Below are 22,317 nucleotides of genomic sequence, written 5' to 3'. Positions count from 1 at the left end.
CTAATATTTCCAGCTTTTCTGTCACTGTGAGAATCTGGCACATAAATGCATGGTTTACACAGCTACGTATTCATACCCAGCTGCAGACACAAATATACAAATGCACAGTACAAAACTTTAGATATTAAAATACGGAAACGGAGTATTTACCTACAACAATAAATGAACACAGTCTAGGTTTACGAATCTAACTAACCGGAATATTAAACCGTCAAATGCCTTCCAGACACCAAATAAAATGATTCCCCGTCAGGTTTATTACACGTTATTTAAAATATGATATAAATCTAATCTAGCTAGATGAATATATATATTCGTGTGGCTTCACTCGCGCAGCGCTCGAGCTGCGTCAAACCCAGAGCGCGCGGACATTATTCTCCACCGCGCGACGCCTCAACATATCAGCAGGCGCAGCAAAACGCATCACAAACTCGCTCGAAATAGCGTTAAAAATACAAAACTCCGCTTCCTCGAGCTGTTCTTATCGTCTGCTTGACAAAATGGGGTCTTTCGCGTCGAGCTCCGCCATTTTGTGGCAGAATAACTTGCGAGAGGGGTGCGTGTAATGGTTGAATGTAGTCACCCCGTGTCGTTTATATCCGCCCGGCGGTTATTACAAGGGACCGGGAGCAAATTATGGTCCGTCCGCTGCAACAAAGCGCAGATTGTGCTCTTTTAACTGCAGACACCACGGTTTGACTTAAACTATTAATGTTATTTCAGAGCAGCGCTCTGTGCCAGGTATGTGGCGTTTTGTCACACAGTGCGAGGCTTTAAGTCATACATTTTCATAAGTCGCTATGAAATATGTAAAATGTAGTAAAACTCAGTAGGTCAAATGGCACGTGACTTTGTTTTAATAACAAACATTGAAAATCTGTTAATTTACACTATGCTCTTATGTACTATGTACATACACCTAACACTTAGTTGGTGCATCCCAACACACACACACACACACACACACACACACACATATATATATATAGCTCTATGTAAAAAAATTTATAGGGTTATTTTGTCATTGATAATCAGCCTGATAGCCTTTCCCCTTTCGAATAACATAATTAAAGCTGCAACAGTTGAGTGCATTAATTTTCTATTTATTATTATTATGATTTTATATATATAGCTCTTGTTATTTATAGGGCTTCATTCATTGATTTATATAGCATTATATATATATATATATATATATATATATATATATATATATATATATATATATATATATATTTATATTTTTATATATATATATATTTTTTTTTTTTTCTCAGTGTGTATGCACTACTCACACTATACTACAAAATGTCACAGAATTGGGATGCACCAAAAATACCCTTATGTAATTAAGTCACTACATGCTTGAGTACATAGCGCATAAGTACGCTGTGTATTAATGCATTGTGTATACTTTGTCAGTCACAGTTTGACTCCAGTTTTATGCTTTTAATGATGCTGGTGTAAGCTGTCAGTTCCCTTCCCCCCACCGACGCTCATGACAGGCTTCCGTTTTTAACGGTCTGGCGGAGTTGCGCGACTCCCCCTTCGCTCCAGCGAGCTCCGTCTATTGTTCATGAGCGGCGCTGTGGCGGTTGCAGTACGGACGCTTGCCTGCTGGGGGGCGCCGCGGAGTCGCGCGGCCTCGGGTCTTTTTGTCTGAACTGGATCCCTCTGCCGCTTCACAGTGTGCGCGATTAAACCGGAGCCGCGTCCGTCCCGCACTGTCAAAAAACCCACTCCAAACCCCAACACAGGCGCAGCCGGTACCGTTGTTTTCCCGTGCAGCCATGAGCGGTGCCGCGGTGCCGTTGGACTGAGCTCGCTCGGGTTCGCGGGCTGCTCGGGCTGCCGTTGGAGCGGGTTTCTCCACTCTCATCCTCCGTCGTTTCTTTAACTTTTCAAACACGCAGCCGCGCCGGAGCGGAGCGGACCGGAGCATGGGATCCCCGGACTCTTAGGAACCAAATCTGAGCCGGGGGTTTGACCGAATTTCAGCGAAACGATGGCGAACTCGACGGGGAAAAACCTCCCCGAGCAGCGGAGGAAAGGACAGGCTTTCCTGGACGAGCTGCGGCAATTTCACCACAGCAGAGGGTGAGCGGGAATTTTGCTCTTATTATAACTTGGGTGACCCGCGCTGGGCGCGTGAGGGGTCCGGACGGTGTTCAATCGGGCTGTTTTTCTCCACAGATCTCCGTTTAAAAAGGTTCCCGTGGTGGGTGGGAAGGAGCTGGATCTGGGCGCTCTGTATATGAGAGTGGTGTCTTTAGGGGGCTTCGCGAAGGTAAGTTCCTCACACACACTAAACTTAACATTTCACATCTCACACACACTCTTCCAACTCAACTCTTTGGCTCGGTTCGGTGGGTTTGTCTGCGGTTCTGCCGTGCATCGGCCTGTGTAAGTGTATGTATGTATGTGAGAGAGTGAGTGAGTGTATGTATGCGTGTGTGTGCGTGCGTGTGTGTATTGGCCCCACACACACTTTCACACACACTCACTTCAAAATTACCGGGCGGCTTTTACATCGATTACCCGTACCGAGGCTGAGGCACCGAACCCCGTCCGGACCCGCCGTGTACATCAGCGGCTTTATCCCTCCCGTGTGGCGGAGGATTGAGCGACTGTAGGCCGCACTCAGGCCTGTGTATTCCGCGTTGTAAATACAGCCGCAAACCGCGCCAGATCCGTGGTCCAGACGCGGGGGTTCGGAGGGGTTCGCCTCGGAGCACCTTGTTTCCCTGCTACTGGTTTAATTTATTAATTTCACATGGGAAAGTGTAAGTTAGCCGGAGTGCTAATGGGAGTTAGCATGCACACACATACACACACAGACAGACAGACACTCTCTCTCTCACACACGGTCCTGCATCTGAACCGAACCCCTCTCACCTGTCTCATCACCCTACAGGTGTCCGACAAGAACCTGTGGGCCGAACTGAGCGAGGATTTCAATTTCCCCAGGAGTTGCTCGAATGCTGCTTTTGTTTTGAAACAGTACTACCTTCGGTGAGTCTTTCTTATTCCGTTTCTCTCTCTGATCAGCTCCAGCACATGTGCTCAATGTTTACAGGCGCTTCTCTGCTCTGATGCACTCAAACGTGCGGCTCGGTTCTGACTCAAAAGCGTGCGTTTCGGAGGATCGTGTGTCTGTGTTGCTGATTGCATAAAGCGGATTTTTGACAGCATTTTTAATATCAGCTCGTGTTGTGTTGCATTGTGGCAAATACAACTTAAATCAGGGACTGTTAGTGACATGGTTCTTCTGGACTTGTATTTGAGTCACTTTTAAGGATGCATCTGTCATTTGCACAGAAGTATTTTGCTTTAATGCCAGGCCCTGTACAGTCAGTAATATGATGTAGTTTAACCAACATTTCTTGTATTTTAGCATCAATGGATTTTAACGTCTAAACCAAAGTTTAACAGTGTTTAAATGGCTGTTTTGGACTTTTAAGGATGCATCTGTCATTTGCATATAAGTATTTTATTTCAAAGGCAGTTTTTTTGTGGTTTGATGTTTAATATTTTTATATAAGCTTAACAATATGCATGTGCTGATTCTTGTATGTTTAAATATGAAATGATGAACTGTAAATGAGGCTTTAGTTTGTCACCACTTCTGCACATGGTTTTTTTAATGCACTTTTTAATGCAACATTACTTTGTCTTTAAATATGGAGTGATTGTAAAAGCCTAGAAAGTCAGGTGTATTTGGACTTGTATTTGGGTCACTTTTTTAAGGATGCTTTGTCACTTGCGCTGGTCTGTAGGAGTCTTTTTTGTTTCGTAAGCAGTTTTATTTTGATTCCTTCTTCTGGAAATTTTGTTATATGCGTGTGCCGAGTCCTGTATATTTAAATAAGAAACAGTTTTGTATAATTGTTTGAATCTGCACTGGTGTTCAGACTTCCACCGTCACTTCTTTTTTTTTTTTTTTTTTTTTTTTTTTGCAATATAGAACATGCTTTCTAGGTTGTTATCTGTGTTTTTATGAATGTGGTTAATGGTTTTTTATAACATGCAGACGGTTGATTCGTGTGTATACCACTAAAGGCGTTTTACCAGCTGTAACGCACGCAAAATCTTCCTGTTTTTCTATATTTGTAGTATTAGCAGCGAGGAGCGTAAGGCCGTAGCACTGCTGTCTGTTCTACACTGCTGGTTTCCACGTGCACTTCTCTCTAGTTTAGTAGGTTATGGGGGGGTGAGACAGACAGACTTGGCAGCAGGGAGCATTTAGGCTATGTGGGCCGTGAGAAGGAGACATACACCTGCCATGCAGCGGACTAACCGTAATTACAATTCTGCAAAGAGTCTTTTACCGTCATTGCAAGAGAGGTTGTTTGTCAGCGGGAGAGCTCGGAACGACGAGGGATGCAAAGCGGCGTTCTCCTGTGTGTCTTCCTCATGAGAGCGGCGTACGAAGGACAGAATTAGTGCTCCATGGAGAGATTGCGGGAGCTTTAACCGGTTGCATCCGCAGCATATGCATATTTTTATCAGGCAAGCTCTCTTCGGGTTTTATTTTCATAATCAAAGGTCTTCGTGCTGCTCAATTCTGAAATCCTGGAGCGCCGTGTGTCATGTTGAGGTGTATCCGTCTCTCAGTGAGTTTGAAGTGATTGGTGGAAGCGAAGCCAAAGAGTTTAGACAGACATGATCGCTCAGAGGAAATTCAGTACTTGTGATGAAGAATCTTTTTTGCGACATTAATGAGAGAGAGTCTCTGGATGTTTTTTGTTAGTGGTAAATGTTATACCTGTTCGCTGTTCGTTCAACTATCAGACTATATAGCCTTCAAAACTAGTAAAGTGATTTGAGCTGCAGGTGTTTCAATTGGATCAGAATGGTTTAATTACAGATGTACTTCACAACAGTTATTTCTTTAAAAGGTTTACCTCTGGAGCATCCCGTAACGCAGATCACATGAGGAAAAAGTCCTGCAGGGCTTTCCGCAGCCGAAAGGGGTTCAGAAGATCCTCATTTCCGTCGGATCTCATTCGTACCACGCAAACTGAGAAACACTCATTGACTCCAAAATGTTAACCTGTTTGTTTCGGCTAGCTATAGTGGGTCTTCGGGCGAAAATGAAGAGTTTCATTTGCACTTTGTTTGATGGATTTCAGATGAATAGGTGTCTCCATTAGGACAGCGTTGTGTCGTCTAACTCTTATCACTTGCACCGAAAAGAGGAGTTCAGTTGTGTGTTTACACCGTCGCAGCTGAGGAAGCGCTGGCAAGGGATTTGAACTTGGGTCTTTGGGTTTGTGGTGTGATGAGCTTACCGCTGAACCGATCGGAGCATGTGAAATGAGTCATTTAAATGTGGCATCTGCAGTCAGGCAGTACGTCTGCCAACAAAAGAGTGGAGAGCAGCTAAATAACACATGTCAATGTCTTAATTGGCAAATGGCTAGTTTTTAGGGACCGGGCAGCTTAATTTTTGATATGCTCGTTGTGTGGGAGCATGCGTTCTAGTTTTGTGAGGTTCATTTTTATTTCCTCTGATTTTATTTTAGCATTTCATTTGATTCAGGTCATTTGGCTTGTAATGTATTAATTACCATTAACACTTTTTTTTATAAAGAAATGGTTGTTAATGCTTTGTTAGCTTCCTTGTTACATGTAATAACAGTAAAGTATGCATAATTACAAGAAACTAACCCTGTAGTAAGCACATGTTGTTAATCAATATGACCTAGTTCTGTAATTTAAAAAAGCTACGGTGTTAGTGAAACTTTGTTTCTGCTCAAATTTGCATCAAATATCTCTTTCAAACAAACTTATACTTTAATTGATTTGAGTTATTTGCAGATTGAACGTCACTAACTTAAATTGCATGCAAATGAACCTCGGATGCAAATTGTCTGAATGCATAAAATGTAATTTCTTCTGTTCATGAATGAGTAAAGCTGCACAGCTAGGTAAATGCTGGTCTCAGGTCTGTTTTTGTCAGACCTCACTCACATTTTGAGTATTAACTTTGCATGTAAATGTAGAACCTCATGGTCATGGCGAAGTATTCCTGTTAGAAATCCCATTAACGTCTATTCTTGCTTCTCCCCAACCTGCATTGCTTTACTTTGATTTTTAATGTGATAGTGAGAAGCTGCATTGCGTATACTCCGTTCTGAAGATGTTTGTAGCATAACTGTTGTCTCAGGTCCTATTTGATTTTCTCCTAGTCCTATATTCAGCAGCTCCTGCAGGTTAAACTTGACCTTTTTGTTCTGTGTCTCCAGTAGAGGGCAGTAATTCACTGTCTGGGCCTCAGAAATGGGGCCGTTCACGTGAGCGCTGACTGGATGCCATAGTTCCTCATCAGTCAGCTTCATTTCTGTATTTACATACCCGGTTTGCTGTGTTTTTTACCATTTAGGATTGCGAAAGAAAGAAATGGTTGTTTGAGATCTGTCTTCAACAACTGGTTTGTATTTTTCAAGTCCTGCTAAAGATCTTAATTAGCTGCTTCAGGTGTATTTGATTAGCGTTGAAACCAAACTTTGCAGAAAGGCAGATCTCCAGAAACATGACTAAGTGTCTCTGACTTAAATTGTACGTAATAAACCTGATGCTTTCACAAGGTCCTCATTTAGTGTCTCCAGAAACATCAGCCTGTAATCAGCTCTGGGTTTGCCTGAACTCACACACTTACCAATCTGACACCATCATCATCTATATTACGTTTTTTGATTAATAAAAAATTCAATTCTGTTATCTAAAGCAAAAGGTGATGAATATATAACGTTGATATACAATTTAAAGTGATGGTTCACCCACAAATAAAAATTGTCATTTGACATTTCCAACTTGTTTGACTTAAATGTTATTTCAAGGAAAGTTGGTATCCAAACATGTCTTATTGACTTCCATTATATGGGCAACAAATACAGTGAAAGTTAAAGGGAACTGAAACCATTTAGTTAACAACAAATTTCAAAATATTTTCTTTTTTGTTCCATGGAGAAGAAAGCTAATACAAGGAAGCAAGTGAAGAACATAAATGCAATTTTTGAATTTAACTTTAAAAGCTTTTATATATTAACTTATAATTCACAAAGATTTAATAAATGAAACTGACTTTTTTTTTTTTTGAAGGGTGGATTTGGTTATTTGCTGGTTTGGTGATGAACTATCACTAATTAAAATCCTACAATTACACAGACCAGTGAGCCAATGTCTGTCCACACTGTGTATGACCAGTACAGTGTGTTGTTTTCTAGTGTTTATGGTGTGCAGATAGCTATTTATAGTGTTTGTATTGTAGCACGTGGGTGTGTGTGTGTGTGTGTGTGTGTGTGTGTGTGTAAGTGAAAGCTCATTCAGTTGAGGGAACCACTCATGAGTCATACATACACACGGAGCAGGACTGTGAATATTACTATTAGCCTCACAGTACGGTTGATTTCTGATTATCTGGAATAAACAGCTTGTGCTTTCTGACCGTCTTTCAGTATGTGAGGTTACAGAGCTGTGCGACATGGTAAAGTATGCAGCTACGTAGTTTTTAATGGAGATTTAATCAAGTGTGATTTATGTTAGGTTGCAAATTGATTATTCTGTGTCGATGTCAGATGGCAGATTAGCGTAATTTCTGAAATAATGTCAAATTTAAATGAAATAATGTGCTAAAAACATCTTAAAGGAATAGTTCTCACCTTCGGGCCACCTTCAAGTTTGTTTTTTGTTTGTTTGGTTTTTTTCATCAGATTTTGAGAAATGTAGCATTCCATCACTTGCTCTGCCGTGAATGGGTGCCGTCAGAACCCACAATACTCGAGTCCATTAATTAAACTTTTGACTAAAATACTGTTTCTTAAAGCAGTATCATTTAGTATCATTAAATTGTTTACTATATAAGGTTATTATATTGGCAGTCAGCCTCCTTCTCTCTAAAATGTTTTATTGGCATCAACCATTTAAAAAAAAAAAATTGTAGCAGCTAAAATGCTAACGGATTTTCTCAGTCCCAGAGGCACGCAGGTTTGTTTGTTTATTTAGCTCATGGAAATGAGTAATGTTCACGTTATCCCTCCAAACTCATCTGTGACGTAGTATGCAGAAACCGATGTGTGCCCATTTAAAACCTGCTATGAAGTGTATACAATAATATAAAATCTTTTAGGTGCTCGCCAGTCAGTGAATAAATGTGTCTGGATGTTGTTTAAATCTTTTGTGTCTTTTAAACTTCCCCTGGGATCATGACTGAATGCCCATCTGTCTGCAATTCTGTGCGCTGATGTCTTTTTCTGGTCTCTCTGCAGCTATCTAGAGAAGTATGAAAAGGTGCATCACTTTGGAGAGGAAGATGAAGAGGAGCAGCCGGGGAATCCTAAACCTTCGCTTCCGATTGGTGCAATACCCACGTCATACAACTACCAGCAACACACTGTATCAGGTACAGATGAGCCCCGTCTGCTTCTGAGACTTGCGTGCACACACACACACACACACACACACACACACACACACACAGCTGACTCAAAGGGTTAGTGTGTTGGAGCTGCACCTGTGAAAACTCTTAATGCCATGAAGGAAATAGTACTCCTGCCACTGCACTCCTTTCAGAGAGACAGATGATATTTCCCTTTACATAAGGGCTGGGGTAGGTTTTTAGTCTGACTATATGAGGATGTGAACATGTGAAACTCATCTCCGGAGCTGCTCTGAGAGTCAGTTCACCAGCAATTTGATTAAACTATCAGCAGATGCACACAAACTCACAGCCTGCCAAAATAAGTGTAATTTAAAAAAATGGACACACATTACATTTGTATAGTAGATATATTTGTATAGTTTATTTTTTCATAATACGTTTGTATTTAATCATACAGCACAGAAAAATTACGACCGACAACACTATTCCTGCAAAAATACAACTTTTCTTAGGGCACTGTTGTTAAAGTATTAGATATTATAAATTCAGTTGAGAGACCTTTTTGATCATTAATTGTTTTAATGAAAATTGCACTACTTTTAAGGTATGTACATTTACAATGTACCTAAAATACTGAGTAATATAAGGTTATCACTGGGTTAAGAAAATGTTAAGGGCTAAGTTTTGGTTTGGTACCTATTTATTACCCAGTTGCTTCAGTACTTCAGTATGTATGTATATATGTGTGTAAGATGCAAGCATGTAAATACAGAACAGGATTGTAAAATAAAATGCAATCAATATTTCATAGAAACAAACACAAAGTTTACATATGTGGTCTGAACAACCAGAGTCTCAAGCCACCTCCAAGACGCATGACCAAATGCCGCTCACAATTTCTTGAAGAAATTTTAGGAATTTATCAATTGCTTATCCTTTGTTTGACAGACTATCTCCGGCAAAGCTATGGGCTGTCGACGGATTTCATCCCTCCATCCGATTATAACAAACTGGTGCTGTCTCTCCTGTCTGGGCTCCCGAACGAGGTGGACTTTGCCATTAACGTGTGCACTCTCCTGTCCAACGAAAGCAAACACGCCATGCAGCTAGAAAAAGAGCCCAAACTCGTCACGCTGCTGCTGGCACACTCTGGAGTCTTCGACGACTGTACGTTTAATGCTGCGGTTGCTGGAGTATTTGCACTTTGGGACTCCACGGGTATGCTAAACTTGCATATGTTTGTCTTTCAGCATTAGGCAGCTTTTCTGCTCTTTTTGGGACAGACTGGCAGGAGAAAACATCACGAGACTTTGTGAGGGTACGTAAAGGTGTCAACTTGCATTTCCAGCATGGTGTTTGTTCTTGTGCATAATTTTAAATGACTCATATTTTTATTTTTAGTTTTGGAAAGATGTCATAGAAGACAATGAAGTCAAAGATCTCATCTCAGACAAGAGCTGCTCACCCCAAAGTATGTGGTTGTTTACTTCCCGGCTGCTCTCATTTTCTTTGATGTGGTGAAGACGCTCAATGAAGTGTAGTTTCGCTCTGATTAGTCGATATTTTTTAACCAAGCATTACTTCACACTAAAAGTGCATTGTGTAAATATTTCAGACGGATTGGAGACGAGGGAAGTCTGCACTCCTCTCTTCCACCCGGCACGTGCCGTAGGCATCGGAGACGTCGAGGGCCAGCGGGTGTTGCAGGTGGCAATGATTCTGAGGAACTTGTCCTTTGAGGAGACCAACATCAAACTCCTGGCAGCTAATCGCACATGTCTGCGCTTCCTCTTGCTGTGTGCGCACTGCACCTTCGTCCAGCTGCGGCAGCTGGGTCTCGACACACTCGGCAACGTCGCCGGAGAGGTTAGAGATGTTGGACATTTTTCCTGATTGTGGATGTGACACCCTCACCCTTAACTGGAAGGATGCTTTGCATTTCCGGTCTCCAGTGTTTCGAGTCTTAATTGGCTCGTATTCCGAGCTGATAAAGTAAACCTATTAAAATGTTTTGAAAAGTACATGGCTCTATAGCGCCATCACTTTAAAGTGTCGCAATGACCGTTGTTTGTCAGTGCCTCACTCCTCAAAATTTAGCAAGTGTGTAGATGATGCAAAGCTGTCGAAGTTAGCTACACTAAAAACAGATGGGTAGTAATACAATGGTTTCCTATGTACTTATGTACTATTAGCAGAGTACTGCTAATATCAAATTTCTTAAGAAACTGTGTTACTCTAAAAACACATCAAACCTGAGTCTTTCTATGCACATAGCTCTTTTCCATTATTTCAGTGTATTACTTGCCATGAAAAGCCAACATGATGTTAAAACACTGACTAGCCAACTTGTTTTATTCTTTATAAGTAAAAGGTTGCACATATAAACTATAACCGAGCTACACCATCACTACATGACTTCAGTATCAATACCATTAAACTTTTTAATTTTCAAATTTTGAGTTACAGTAGTTTGCCAGAGTGCAATTATAAAGTATTAAAGTATGAATTTGAGTGTTTTGTGTGATGACGTTTAATTACTCAGACAACCTCTGTAGTCTCATTTAGATGCTTGTTAGATATTTTAAGAAAATCAAAAGCTTTTAAGACCTATCAGTAAGACCTTTTTGTGATTTTGTTTTATTTATTTTTGTCATTGGACGAGATGTCAAAATCTTGAGCTTTGGTTCACCACAAACCTTAATTCAAGCATTTAACCAGTGACCCATTGACTGTAAAACGATGAAACCAGAAGTGCTGACATTCTTGTTTTTTGATCATAACTAGGGCTTCACGATAATCATTGTGCGATTATGTAATGTGCTTCTTGTGAGTAAAGCCGATTCTGTACCTAGCTGCGCAAATTCACGTTCGTTATCAACATAGTTTTGCGCAGCTCGTCAGTGAACAATAGCTCTGTGTAGTAAATGTGGCTCAGTGTGAAATCACGCACCTGGTGGAATTTACTGCTGATTACAGAACCCGATTTACTGACAAAATGCACATTACATATTGCACAATGATTGTCATGCAGCCCTAATGGATAAATGTTATCCATGCAGCGCACTATAAGCTCTGTCTAGATCTGTTGGCCATTTGTGTCTTTTGTTAAATGTCTCTTTGTCTTTTTTCAGCTTCAGTTGGATCCAGTTGATTTCCGAACAACGCATCTGATGTTTCACACCATCACGAAGTGTTTGTTGTCACGGGATCGGTTTCTCAAAATGAGGGGTAAGCATCTGTTAGGGTAACTTTTCTCAGTTTTCATAGTGTAACACGAGGTAAACGACAAAAATAACTAGCTTTTCCAAATTAGAACAAAAAAATTTCAACTAAACTTGTCGTCGGTGACATGACTTGCATGTTTTAGATTTTACTTTACTTTAGCTTGAAAACCAAATCTTCCTTCCGCCATCATTACCTTAAAGTTTGTGACATTTTGCCAGGGATGGCACACACGTATCTCAATGAGAGACACATTCACTCTTTGACAGCAGGTGGCGATTATGAGCATAAATTATATGTTTTTTCTGGGTTATCAATGTAAACAGAGCAGAGCTGTGCTTATGAACACTATTTGTATCGTTCTGAGGCAAGATGAAAAGAAAATGCTATCTAAACGTTTTAAGAACTGTCACTTTTCCTTGGAGATGCATTCGTTTAAACTCCTACCCATAGCCGTATCGTGATTGTGTTTAGCATCTCAAATTGTTTGAATAGTCACATTTTTTTAATTGATTTCCAGCTGGTTCGCAGTTCATCTTTATCAAAAATGGTTGCTGTCTAGAGCCCTGCTTGAAGCCTTGTCCTTTGCTTTGAGAGTTGCTAATTATTTCCATTGCATCCTGCAGCCATGGAAATTCTCGGGAACCTGAGCAAAGTGGAGGATAATGGCGTTCTGATCTGTGAGTATGTGGATCAGGAGTCATACCGAGAAGTCATCGCCCTCCTGACGCTGCCGGACATCATGCTGGTCATCTCCGCGCTGGAGGTCCTGTACCAGCTGGCCGAGCTCGGAGAGATCACATGCTCTAAAATCTCCTCCGTGGAGAGAAGCATAGGTACACCTTCACACCTTTTTGGTCAACGATTTCCTCCCTCCAAAACAATAAATGTATTGTGATGTTCAGCCAAAAGATTTGGTAGACGAAATTAGTTTTTTGTTTTTTACCACTAACCATCAGGAGCATTGAACTGACATGGTTTGCATGTGTGTGTCAGATCTTCTAGTGCGGTTGGTGTCGGTGGACCTGCACACGTTTGGACCGGATGCCCTGACGGCAGTAAAACTCATCGAGCATCAGGCCTCGAGTAGTCAGGTCTCAGAGGTTCGGCCGCAGCTCGTTGAGCACGTTCCCCCACCTACACAAGGCACTCCTGGTGCTGGTAAGTGTCCTGTGTCAGTTTTATTGTGTACTAGAGATGTCCAAATTGATGTTAACATTCAAGTACTTTCTTTTTTTAATAACTGTTGAGAATAAGTGATTTACACACAATTCAGGATAAGACCGATGCAAAATGCAGCAATGCTTTATTTTTTACGGCGTCCTTGTTACGTGTACTAACTATAGTAATGATATACTATGCATAATTATATGCAGCTAACCGTAAACCAATATGTAGTCAATTAACATTAGTCAGTACTTTAATGCATAGTTACTGTAAAATTAAGTGTAAACCAAAATGCACATTTATGCCACCAAGAGCTCATTGTCTGTCAAACATATATTTTATTAGGTTGTAATATTTCAACACCTATTTTAAAAGGAAATTATACTGTTGGCTCTTGAAAAGGTTTTTATGTAAAAACAACAGCTTGCTGACCCCAAAACCTATTAAACCCTTAACATGTACATGTCTTAATTTTACCTCAAATAGTTTTGATGAAATGCAAAAATAGATTTACTTATAAGTGTATATGATACTGAGTACAATTATCACAAAATAGAAGATAATTATTTAACAGGCTACTATTGCTGAAAGTCTCAAGATAGGGTTTAAAATGATCCCACAAAAAAGTGAGTTGCAATGGAAAATTGATGAGAGAGGAGTTTATGTAATTAGTATTTACAGTGTGTTTTGGTTTGACTCTTTGTAGTAAACAGGGCACCAGTGCAGTCTACGCCTCCGCCTGGGATTGTGGAAGTAGACGGAGAGAAATTCACAACTCAGTGGTAAGATTTGCATGTTTACTTCTTGCATTTGTCAAATCTTTTGTGTTTTCAAATGCTTTACGAATGCTTTCTGCTCCTTTTAGGCTAAATGCTCATTTTGAGGTTCATCCAGATGGTTCCGTCTCTCGCTCTGAGATGTACTCTGAATATCTGGCAACATGCAGCAAGATGGCGCGGGGTGGCGTATTAACATCCAATAACTTCTACAAATGCCTGAGGTGAGGTCAATGGTTGGGCATACGCTGTGAAGTCTGTGTCCTAAATGGTAAATGTTGAAATGCTGAAACTCACCACTCAAACCCAAAATCAACACTGTGCTTTGTGTGTTTCTCAGGACGCTGTTTCCTAATCACACAGTGAAGCGTGTGGAGGACACACGGCTGAGTGGACAGGCTCAAATCCATGTGGTTGGTGTGCGGAAGAGGCCAATTCCTCTTCCCGTCCAGCTTTATTTTCAGCAGCAGCAGCAGGCCAGTCCTGCACCAGTTCCCAAACATGAAGCTCCCTCAGAAACCCCTCAGTCCCAGTCAGGTAGAGGTACCATTTTATTATTTGCCAGAAAGATGTTTCTCACTACACTTGTTCTTTGGCTTAATCTTTTTAAACCTTGGTTATCAGCCCAGTTTAACTGGTTTAAATGCTTTTTACTTATTATGGAATATAGCACTGCTTTTAACACCCTGGTATATGAAAGCCAATTTCACAAACTGAATTGTGCTAAAACTACAGTGTGAAAATGTTGAAGTTGTAATGTTATAGTGAGTTGTTTAGAAACAGACAGCATATCATAAACTGCTTAATTGCTAAGCTTATTAAATATTTATACAATTTGTTCATACAAGTTTTCGCTTTTTTTTCATCCGTGAAATGAGTGTCTTGAAAACATTTCCAGAAGACTTGTCAACAATTTAGGTTTTTTACTCTCATAAATATATAAATAGGAATTTTTTTAAAACACAAAAACCCAAATGTGAAAAAAAATCTAAAAATGAAATACATTTAAAAAAAAAAGTTTCCAGATTTTTTTTATTTGATTATAGACTATAAGACTATAAAATATAGATTTACTATAGATAGAAAAAAGATTACCAAGTTTACAGGTTTATAATTTGAAACATGGATGAAAGAGTAAGATTGTGTGCTGATCATTTAAAGAAATAATAGAAAAGAATAGAATACATATTTATTGTTATTGTTAAAGGAACAACAAAAAATAATGTAGCAAGCTCTTCAATAGAAGAATACCATATATAACATATATAAGACAATTGTAAAAGGAGAAATGCAACCCAACACTTCCATAGAAGCTGACGTGACATTTACAAAGAAAAAAACCCCAAAAGACATTAGTTCATATCTTATCATATTTTGATTTTGCCAAATTCTGTTTTAAAGCAAATTCCAGTTTTATGACTTTATTCTGCAATTCCCCCCATGTTTTTTCTACATCGTAAAAATCATAAGACCCTAGTTAACCCTACTGTGCAGTGCTAAACTTGAACGCCACATTTAATTTACCCAGGTGTAAAAATAAAACAAAAGCCTGTGCAGTGTTTAATGTGCAAATCAGTTATACTTTTTTTTTTTTTTTTTTTTCTCATTTGTCCATGCAGTGCTGCCTCTCGGAGTGGGAGGGCAGCTTGTCCGGGCACCAGCACCAAGCCTTACTGCCGGCCAGGCAGCACCACAGGTGGCCTTCACCATGCATGGGACGTCGCACGCCAACGCTCCCAGTGCTCCTGCGCCAGCCCAGACTGTTCCTCGACTCCCCATGAACCCGCCAGGACAAGCTGCACTTCCTCCTCCATGCCCTCCTGCCACCGCCCCAGTTCCCATACGACCCAATGACATCCTCAAAACGGCCATGATTCAGAGCTCCATCCCCACGGCCACTGCTACACCTGCTGTTCCCAACCACAGCGGCTCGCCTACCCAGCAGCCCTTGCTCCATCACGCTCCCGTTACACTGATCCAGCAGGGGCCACCACCCCAGGGACACGTTTTTGCAGGTCGAGTGCAAGGTGTATGTCCTTCAGTGGCCCAGCAACGCCTGCAAGCCCCTCAGGGACAGCAAGTTGCCCCTTCCCAAGAGGCTGTGGTGCTCGCGCCACCTCAGTATGTCAGTGCTCCGTGCACTTCGCTAATGGCAGGTGGGCAGGTTGTGACTGTCTCAGGCGTGCCTAGCAACCGCGTCGCGTTTCAAAATATTGCCCCCAAACCTTCACCGCAAGCGCAGTCACCACAGCCTCAATCTCAACAGCCACAACAGCAAAGCTTAGTCATCGTCAGTCAGAATCAACAACCCAACTCCGCATTCGCCCCAGCCATCCATCAAATCGTATTGACCAACCCCAGCTCTCAAACCATCCAGCCACAGCCCACACAGTCTCCCGCTTCCCCCAGTGCGCCGATCCCTAACACCACTCCCTTGCAGCAAACCCCACCCAACACAGTCAGCCACATGCTGTCCGTCAAGCGGCAGTTTCAGCAGACTCCGCCCCCTCCACCCCCAGCCCAACCTACCTCCACAGAATCCAGTCTGATCAAACAGTTACTGCTTCCGAAACGTGGTCCTTCCACCCCAGGCGGAAAACTCATACTCCCCGCTCCGCAAGTTCCCGCTCCTGCGAGCACGAGGGCACCAAGCCCGCAAGTCGTATACCAGGTGACCAACAGTGGTCCGATGCCGTCTCAACCGCAGTTGAACGTGCAACTTATGCAGAGCCCTTCCGGTGCCGTTCCCATCTCCATCCTCCCAGGGCAGATCATCTCCACCTCCACCCCTGGCACCCTCCTGCAGGCTACGCCCAGCAACCAAGTTACCTTCACAGTAGTGCCAAACTCCGGCTTCCCCGGCCAGGGAGCGCAAACCCCTCCCACGATCGGCCTGCAGTTGACTCCGCCTCTGCCAATTGCGGGAGCCGCGCCCATTCCGCCTTTCCGAGGTGACAAAATCATCTGCCAAAAGGAGGAGGAGGCCAAGGACGCCACAGGGCTGCACATTCATGAGCGCAAGATCGAGGTCATGGAGAACAACTCCGTCGCCGACGGTTCGGCCAAAGCCAGCAATGGTGACTCCGCAGAAGTGGACGGACCTGCGGCAAAGCTGCTCAACGGGAGGAAGTTTGACTCAAGTCTACCTCCATACCACTCAGGGAACAGCCAAGCAGAGGCACTAAATGGCCCTGCAGCGCAAGGTGGCGACAGCAGTGGCGGCGGCCCTGGGAAGCAGACGCCCTCTGACCCTAAAAAGCTAATGGTGAACGGGGTGTGCGACTTTGACCGATCAGACGCCACCCACCCGAGCAAAAACATTCCAAATCACAAGGCTTCCAAACACATGGGGAACGGTGAGGTGCTGTCACCTCAGAAAGCGCACGGGGCTTTGGGCCTCACGGACTCTCTCGCTGCTCCTCAGCAGGACACTGCCAAAGCAGAGCAGGCCGAACGCTTGGCCAACGGGCCCAGCCACGGCACCGAGATCTCCAACGGCCCCAACTCAGAGACATTGGGCAACAGCAGGCAACAGCACCCACCTCATAACCACTCCCCACCTCCGCCCGTCTCCGAGCCCCCGCCGCCGCCTCCCGCTAACGGCACCTCGGAGAGCCGGCCCCTGAAGAGACCGCTGGAGGACGGGGACAGAGGTACCTCCGGAATCCCCACCAAAATGGGCGTACGGATAGTGACCATCAGCGACCCCAACAATGCTGGTAACAGCGCCACCATGGTGGCCGTGCCGGCGGGCGCAGACCCAAGCACAGTAGCAAAAGTAGCAATAGAGAATGCAGCGCAGCAGAGACCAAGTGTGCACAGAAGCAATTCTCAGTAATGCAATAGAGAAATGCAGCGCAGCATGGGAGACCAATTCTTGGAGAGCTGCAGCTCTGCGCTTCAAGCCTAATCAAACACACTTGATCCAGCTAATCAGGATCTTCAGGATTACTAGAAACTTTCAAGCAGGTGTGATTTAGATCATGGGTCTCAACATTTAACAATTTTGTTTCTGACTTTTTTCATCAGATTATGTATACTAAGTACATTTTCACCTTGACCGCTGATTATGATGTCATATTAGTGACATTATGATGCTTAGTGACGGTTAGCTACCAATTTGGGAGTCCTTTACAACACAATGCTTGTTTTTTTGTTTTTTTGTTTTTTATAATAGTGCTTTTTTTTTTGATATTCCTTAAGGCAGAACACTAGAAAATTCATTGATTCATGCTTTGATCAATGAGATTTTAGGCTGCTTAACTGGGGGGGAAAAAATCCAAAATATACACTTAAGTGTTTATTTTAACATCTATTTACATCTGTTGGTTACTGTTACATATCTTTTAATGGCTGGGAGTTTTTTACTGAATATATTGTTTTTGAGGTAGGGTTTGTTCATTATGACATTTGCTTGGTTTGTTTATGTTGGATTCAGTGATAGAAAAGGCAATCCAAAAATCCTCTCTGTGAAAACCTACTCTACAGTGTTAACAGTCAACAAGTATTTTATCCTATTTATACAGTAGTCAACATTTGAAGGAGATCAATCAAAAAAAGTTTCATCAAAGTTGTCGAAAGACAAGTATGCATTTTGGTTTTATGTTTTAGAACAATTTTGATGAAAGTTTTGATCAACTTCAAATGTTGACTAATGTAGATTTCATTGATAGAAAATTGTGCAACATTCATATTTGCATATTTAACATTTAAGAAAACCTGATGCAAGTTGTCTTGCTGCGTGCGCTCTGATTAATCAACTGATGAAATATGATATCTATAAATGTTTACCCTCTTCCAACTGTAGTGTCTTTATTTAGAAATAGGATTAGTTGCTTTATTGATGTTCTATGCTTGTCAGTTGTTGCTTTATTTGACGTGAACTATGAACTAGTTGAATCAATTACTCAGTCAGGATATTCCAATGAATCTCGGATATTCTTGTTGTGCCAGTGAGAATTTTTTTTCACATTACAGAAATAAGAGCTTGCATGTGAAATGATTTATTCTTTTATATAAATATTTTGTTGTTTTGGACTGGAAAACATTCTTCTTATAAACTTTAAAAAGCTGTGTAATTCCCACACGCTACTCATACTTGAATAGTTGTAGAAATATGCAGAAGTATCAGCAAATGCAAAAACAACTCATTTAAGAGTTGTTAATAAAGACTACACGTGCAGTTCAGAAATCAAAATGAGAGAAATAATCAAAGGAAACAAATGTAATTCTAGACCCAAACAAAGAACCCAGTTTGAATAGTAAGCAGTATTTGTACATTTTATTTTGAGTTTGTGCAAGAAAAAAAAAATTGGATGCATGAAAAAAAAAAAATTCTGCGTGCATGGCACTACAATTTCATGCTTGTAATGTTATAAACTTCATGTGTACAGCAACCTGTGTCAGTGCAGACTCCTCCTCCGGTGGATCCGGCTGCACAGGGAACCAATCAGAGTTCTCCAGCACCCGCCCTCTCTCCAGATCAAGCACGTAAACCTGGACAGAACTTCAGATGTCTGTGGCAGGCATGCAAACGGTGAGGACTGACATGAGCACAGATGCCTGTTTGAGAAGGAGGGTTCATGCTAACTTTAATGTGTTGTTTCAGGTGGTTTGACACGCCGTCACAGGTGTTTTACCACGCAGCTACATGTCATGGCAGTAAAGACGCGTACCCAGGGCAGTGCCAATGGGAGGGCTGTGAACCTTTTCCTCGCCAGAGACTATCCTTCATCACGCACCTGCAGGCAAGATCTCATCTTTGTCTCTTTGTGTTGATGCAGTGATAATAAAATCCGTCACTGCTGGCTGTATGTGTGTGCTTGACTAATCAGAGTGTGTTTTGCAGGATAAGCACTGCTCGAGGGAAGCGCTCTTAGCCGCACTCAAACTGGAGGAGCAAACGCAAGGCAGCAACCCCAACACTTCCAAGTGTGTATGGCTACTTTAGCTCATGCTGGTTTGAGGTAGTTGATGATTGTGATGGAGATTGTGATGTTGTTGATGCGCAGGTCTCCTCCAGCTGCGGTCAGCAGTCCTCCACCTCCTCCCAGACCACAGAAAGCGCTCGTCAACCACCCCAGTGCAGCTCTCATGGCTTTACGTAGGGGCTCGCGAAACCTGGTGTTCAGGGACTTCACAGTCAGTATTATTGCGTCATGTAAACATCATGTAGTAGTTCTGTTGCTTATAGATGTGCCAAGCTCAAAACTGTTTGTTTGTTTGTTTGTTTGGTTTTTTTTGTCCTGCTCAGGACGATAAAGAGGGACCAATGACCAAACACATTAGACTAACTGCTGCCTTAACGTTAAAGAGCATCGCCAAGTACTCGGATTGTGGACGGAAGTAAGTGAAACGTCTCAGTTTGATTGTGTTGGAGATTTCTGATTTGTGGCATATAATTTGTATATAAATCTACACTTTGATTTATTTAAATACCATTAAATACTTTGGCATTGCAATAATGAAAATCTGAGAACTCATTTCAAATTTGATTTTTGATTTTGATTTTGATTTTTTTTAACAAAAAAACACCTTTTAAGATTAACAAGACATATTTACAATAAAATTTACATTTATTTTTTATATTTTATTTAAACGTCAACGACGTTGGGTCATATTTTTAATTAGTATAACTGTTATTGTTGTTAGTAGTTAATAATTATTAATAGCAGTAATAATAAGCAGTAATTTATTTTCATGCTAGAACAGGTGAAAGGCAAACTAAATTGACTCATAAATGTGATCAGTGTCTGATTGTGGTGTGTTTGTGTTCAGGTTGGTAAGGCGGCATGAAAATCATCTCTCTGTGCTGGCGCTGAGCACTATGGAGGTCTCCACCACGCTCGCGAAATGCCTTTACGAACTCACGCGCTCTCTGCAGGCCTGAGCTCAGCTCAACCCAAAAAAAACCTTCGGAAGGAGACGAGAAGCCCATTTCCCCATTCTGCTGCCACACAGGTCGCCAGCGTCGTTGGGTCGTCTCCCTAAAACCCCTAAACACCCTTATCTCTCTCTCTCTCTGTCTCTCTCTCTCTCTCTCTCTCTCTCTCTCTCTCTCTCTCTCTCTCTCTCTCTCTCTCTCTCTCTCTCTCTCTCTCTCTCTCTCTCTCTCTCTCTCTCTCTCTCTCTCTCTCTCTCTCTCTCTCTCTCTCTGTCTCTCTCTGTCCCTCTCTCCATTCCACCCAGTCCCTCTCCACCACCTCCCTTACAAACTGCCACGGGTCTTCCACCAGCCACTCAGAAACCAGCGCCCATTTCACTCTTCTAACCGCCTCTTCACGCCTGGCCCGACGAGCACATTTTTATAGTCCCAGAGGAGCGCAGGGGGATTTTGTGGGCGGGGCAAGTGGACAACGGTGCGGGGCGGCAGAGGTGTGGCTAGATTTTGTTTTTTCTTTATAACTTGATAGCTTGGTTTTCTTACTTGAGCCGATTATATTTTCACTTATTTATTATTGAAATAAATACCAATATGAGTAAATGAGAAAAAAAAAAATTGTGTAAATATTTGTGAATAGATATAAAGTTAAATCACCCTCCTTCATGCCGCTGCTGCCCACTGGTATCAGAAGCATTACGTCAGTAGGTTCAGACTCGCGTTTTTTTGTTTTTTTTTATTTCAACCCCTGGTTACTCGTTTTGAGATGTGATTCTATACTCAGCAGTGGATGAATGTACTTAAACCCTGTAAATATTCTGCGAAGGTACTGATGCTGTAAAGTTTTGGGAGGGCTGGCGGAGGGCTACAGGTTTTTCTTTGTGGAACTGTGATTTTGTTTTTTTGTTTTTCTCCCCTTTTTTGTACTATTATAACTTGTAGAACTCATTTTGCTGGCTGAAAGAGTATGAAATAATATATCATATGTCATTTTGTAGAAGAGACGAAAAACATATTGAAGGTATTCCCCTCAACCTGTATTCACTGTAAGCGTCAGAGTACGAGCCCGACCGCCCGTACGTGATTCTTTTTGTATTTGTAAATTGGTTTAAATACATGGAGTTTTATACAGGTTTTCTCCTGTGTTCTTTGCTTTCCGTGCAGGTATGATATTTTCCTCCAGACCTTTTTTCTATCTTAATATAGTGTGGGATTTTATTGTACTATTTTGCTTTTTTTTTTTTCTTTTTTTTTTTTTTTTTTGTTTTGTTTTCTTTTTGTTTTTCATCCATTCTTACGACCACGCCACATTCCGGCTCCCGGACCCCAGGCTGTCCTCTCTGCTGTGTGTTGTGTAACATTTATTACTGCCTGTTGTGTTAGCATCCCAGCGGGGTCACGACCCCTTCCCCCCCAACCCCTCACCATTTCTGCAGTGTCTGTAGGGTGTGCGATGATACATATATCTAACAGTCTGATATAGATTGGCTTCATTTACTTTGGTGACTGTTTATAGTTTTTAAATAAAAGACTGAACATTTTTGACATACTGTTGACATGCCTTTTTTTCTTGGGGGACCTCCCAATCATCTTGATTGAAGTGTTTCAGGTGTGTTTGATTTGCGATTTTTAATAATAGAAAGTTGGTGACTTATGCACGTAAAGAAATTGGGGTTCAGACTAGAGCTACACATTATTTTAATATTAGATTTTTTTTTTGTACAGTACAAAAACATTTCAGTAGTTACAGAACTCTGAAAGCCATAGACGTTTTTTCTCAATTTTTTTTTTTTTAACGTTAGTTAAATTTAACATTGCAAATGATATCTTTATTTACATTTCTACGTTTCTACCATTGTCAAGAAAGTTGTTGGGGCTGATTTAATCTT

The 22,317-nt window shown here is 41.7% G+C and overlaps 1 protein-coding gene across 1 annotated transcript; it reads left to right on the top strand.

Moving 5' to 3' along the window:
• The first annotated feature begins 1,647 nt into the window (after positions 1-1,647).
• On the top strand, positions 1,648-20,569 carry arid2 (AT rich interactive domain 2 (ARID, RFX-like)). The gene is made up of 22 exons (XM_043230759.1): positions 1,648-2,097; positions 2,194-2,287; positions 2,915-3,012; positions 8,271-8,404; positions 9,332-9,550; positions 9,634-9,701; positions 9,785-9,854; positions 9,999-10,249; positions 11,515-11,611; positions 12,232-12,441; positions 12,602-12,766; positions 13,479-13,554; positions 13,638-13,772; positions 13,889-14,085; positions 15,168-17,366; positions 17,489-17,517; positions 18,942-19,084; positions 19,157-19,295; positions 19,397-19,479; positions 19,560-19,689; positions 19,802-19,893; positions 20,326-20,569. The coding sequence occupies exons 1-22, from the start codon at positions 2,006-2,008 to the stop codon at positions 20,435-20,437; spliced, it is 4,833 nt and encodes a 1,610-aa protein (XP_043086694.1). The 5' UTR covers positions 1,648-2,005; the 3' UTR covers positions 20,438-20,569.
• Positions 20,570-22,317: the final 1,748 nt, after the last annotated feature.

The sequence above is a fragment of the Puntigrus tetrazona genome, unplaced genomic scaffold (assembly GCF_018831695.1).
Source record: "Puntigrus tetrazona isolate hp1 unplaced genomic scaffold, ASM1883169v1 S000000223, whole genome shotgun sequence".
Classification (NCBI taxonomy): domain Eukaryota; kingdom Metazoa; phylum Chordata; class Actinopteri; order Cypriniformes; family Cyprinidae; genus Puntigrus; species Puntigrus tetrazona.
This window is presented reverse-complemented; position numbering and strand designations above follow the sequence as displayed.

Excerpts from the sequence above, each read along its gene's own strand:
- arid2 (XM_043230759.1), top strand. The coding sequence starts at position 2,006 with ATGGCGAACTCGACGGGGAAAAACCTCCCCGAGCAGCGGAGGAAAGGA. Across the intron at positions 19,085-19,156 it reads CTGTGGCAGGCATGCAAACG|GTGGTTTGACACGCCGTCAC; the intron begins GTGAGGACTGAC and ends GTGTTGTTTCAG. Across the intron at positions 19,894-20,325 it reads TACTCGGATTGTGGACGGAA|GTTGGTAAGGCGGCATGAAA; the intron begins GTAAGTGAAACG and ends GTTTGTGTTCAG.